Below are 2,778 nucleotides of genomic sequence, written 5' to 3'. Positions count from 1 at the left end.
CGTTCGCCATCTTAGCGTCGTAGAAGAATCCCATCGAAAATTTAACAATTGTGCGTTATCGGAGTGAATTTCGTCAGTGGTTTGCATCTGTTGTTTGCGATGCCGCGTCGCAAGGCTCCAGGCGTCCGTAACAACGTCGAGGATGAGGACTCGGACAGGTTCATGACCGAGGGGCAGCTATCGTCGTTCGCCAAGGCTCAAGCGGAGTCAAACCGCCAGCTAATCGAGAGTCTTTTGCTGCGATCGCCGGCCTTCACCACAGGAGCGCCCTCGCCATCACCATCACCATCGTCGTCTTCGGCTCATCCATCTCCGTCGGGAAACTTCGCCGGTTGCACGGCTCGTTTCAATGGCGCCTCACGCGACTCTGACATTCTGGAAGCATTTATCGACGCGATTGTGATATACAAAGAATGTATAAACATCGCGGACGATCATGCACTTCGTGGTTTACCGATGCTACTCGAAGGAGAGGCAGCTGTATGGTTCCGAGGCGTAAAATCATCGGTAGCGTCGTGGGAGGACGCGATGCAGCGCTTACGCGCTATGTACGGAGCGCCCCGCCCCCCGCATAAAATATTCCGAGACATCTTCGCTTCTGAGCAAGGAGACCGGGAGCAATCGGAAGTATTCATCGGTCGTTTACGCGCCTCGATCGCCAAACTCCCGTATGCATTGGACGAAAGAATTCATTTAGACATGATTTATGGTCTGTTAAATAAGCGTATTCGGAAGCGATTAACACGTGAAAGTGTACAAAGCGTTGACGAGTTGGTCTCAAAGGCGCGCTACATAGAAGATTCTCTGATGGAGGTCTCATCGGTCGCGCAGTCCCGCGCGCCTTCAAATCAGCAAGCAGGAAGTGCGGGCTCGCGCTCGCGTGCGACGTGCAACGCCGCCGCCGCCGCCGCTGTACCTGCTGTGGTAAGCGCAGCGAATGCGCCGAATCGAGGTAAACGGTTTTGTGTTTATTGCAAGAAGAGTGGACATGATCGCGATGAGTGCTCAAGGCTTAATTCTAAAAGTGATCCGCATACAGTTTCGTGTTACGGTTGTGGTACGAAAGGTGTTATTCGTGCTAATTGTGTAAACTGTAATACAAAAAATACGGACACTAAGGATTCGTTCTTTTCAAGCGATTTTATGTCCACAAATAGGCATTTATATTCCAAAACCGAGCAATGTCAAGCCCATGTTTCTTTTGATTGTAATACTGTTTTTTTAAATTCTGTTTGTAATGTATATGATGTGCCTGATGCGCGGTCAGTGGATAACTCGCGTACCGAGCGCTTGCGTCCGGATGTTTGTACCAAAGGCCGTCCAATTTTGGACATAGAGATGTTTGGCTATCGCGGTACCGGTCTATTAGACACGGCGGCTAAACGTAGCGTTGCCGGATCCACGCTGTACTCCTTGTTGCTTAAGTTAGGGCAGCCGATGCGTAGTAGCGTCATGACTGTGAAACTTGCTGACGGTGTAGTGCGTGACGTGACAGTCAGACTGGTGGACGTTGTGGTGATGCTCGCGGGCGCATCAATACCTATCACATTTATTATTTTTCCAGATGCAGTTAACAATGAAACATTGCTAGGCATTGATTTTATACGTAAAGCTGGTTTGGTTATTGATATTTTTAATGAAACGTGGTTCACAGCTGATCAACCTCAGGTCATTCACCCCTTGCGTTGTGAGAAATCACGTAACTACATCGGGTGCGCCTCTGCCGACATGTTGCGTTCGGACGAGGGTATGATGCTGTCACCACCTGAAAGAGCAAGCCTTGCGCAGACATTGCAGGAATGCGAGGACATTTTCCGAGAAGGGGGAGGACCGACGTCATTCGCTGAACACCGCATTGACACCGGCACCCACCCGCCGATCGCCGTCCCGCCGTACCGCCTGACGCCTGCGAAAAAGGAAAGTATTGAACACCAACAAGACCTCCGCAAAGCTGTTAAAGATAAAATTCGTAAAAGTGACAGTCTCGACGTCGGCGACCTCGTATTGATGAAAACGCACGTTCTCAGCAACTCTGCAAAAGGAGTCAGCGCTAAGTTCGTACCTAAACGAGACGGGCCTTACGTCGTTCAGAAGGAAGTTAGCCCAACTACGTACCTGTTAGCGTTTCCTGATAAGTCCGACATTACCATTGGGAAGTATCATGTCTCTGACTTAAGACGCTATCACTCGCGAGAGGGTGAGTGCACTGAGATTCCTGAGCCTGTGGCTCCAAAACGTCCTCGCGGCCGACCGCGAAAGCTTGTGTCGGTTTGACCAGTTGTGAGGTCACTGGTCCTGGTCAAAAGGGGGAGTATGTAATAATATTGCTATATAAAAAAGCCGCCAGATGTGAAAGTTCCCGCGGACGTCGTCACAACGCTCAACCTTTTGTTTGTCTCGCCCACTCGTCTCGCTCACTCGCACGGCGTGCACGATACGCGCTCTTGCTTGCTCTTGGCAGGTAGCCAAGACGCGCAGCACGTGCGCCCGCGGCCGTTGGAGTTCCAGAGAGTCGGATTTGAGCCATGGTTCGATGCGCAACCGCGCGTAGGCGAATTATTCATTTTCCGCGCACAAATTGTTTAATGATTAAATAAACGTTTTTCCACATCACAGTTTATATTTAAGAAAAACATAGTCGTCAACACTAAACGTTTAAAATCGAAATAAATGGGTTTTTTCGGTTTTAAACGGTTTTTTTCGTTTTAAACCGATTGGTTTCATTCGTTTTAAACCGGCCTTACATCTATAACTGTAATATAGAAATATCTGGTGCAG

At 49.4% G+C, this 2,778-nt stretch overlaps 1 protein-coding gene across 1 annotated transcript; it reads left to right on the top strand.

Moving 5' to 3' along the window:
* Positions 1-276: 276 nt before the first annotated feature.
* On the top strand, positions 277-1,686 carry LOC137932304 (uncharacterized; the record flags this gene model as incomplete). Its single annotated transcript, XM_068775910.1, has 2 exons — positions 277-1,044; positions 1,120-1,686. Coding segments are annotated over 2 exons (1,335 nt in total), but the record flags the coding sequence as incomplete, so codon positions are not given.
* Between the last annotated feature and the right edge of the window lie 1,092 nt (positions 1,687-2,778).

The sequence above is a fragment of the Battus philenor genome, unplaced genomic scaffold (genome assembly GCF_028537555.1).
Source record: "Battus philenor isolate CCGP_79_NKW_IND1 unplaced genomic scaffold, ilBatPhil1.0.hap1 SCAF_9, whole genome shotgun sequence".
Taxonomy (NCBI): Eukaryota; Metazoa; Arthropoda; class Insecta; order Lepidoptera; family Papilionidae; genus Battus; species Battus philenor.
The sequence above is the reverse complement of the archived record's forward strand: the minus strand, read 5'-3'. Positions and strand labels throughout refer to the sequence as shown.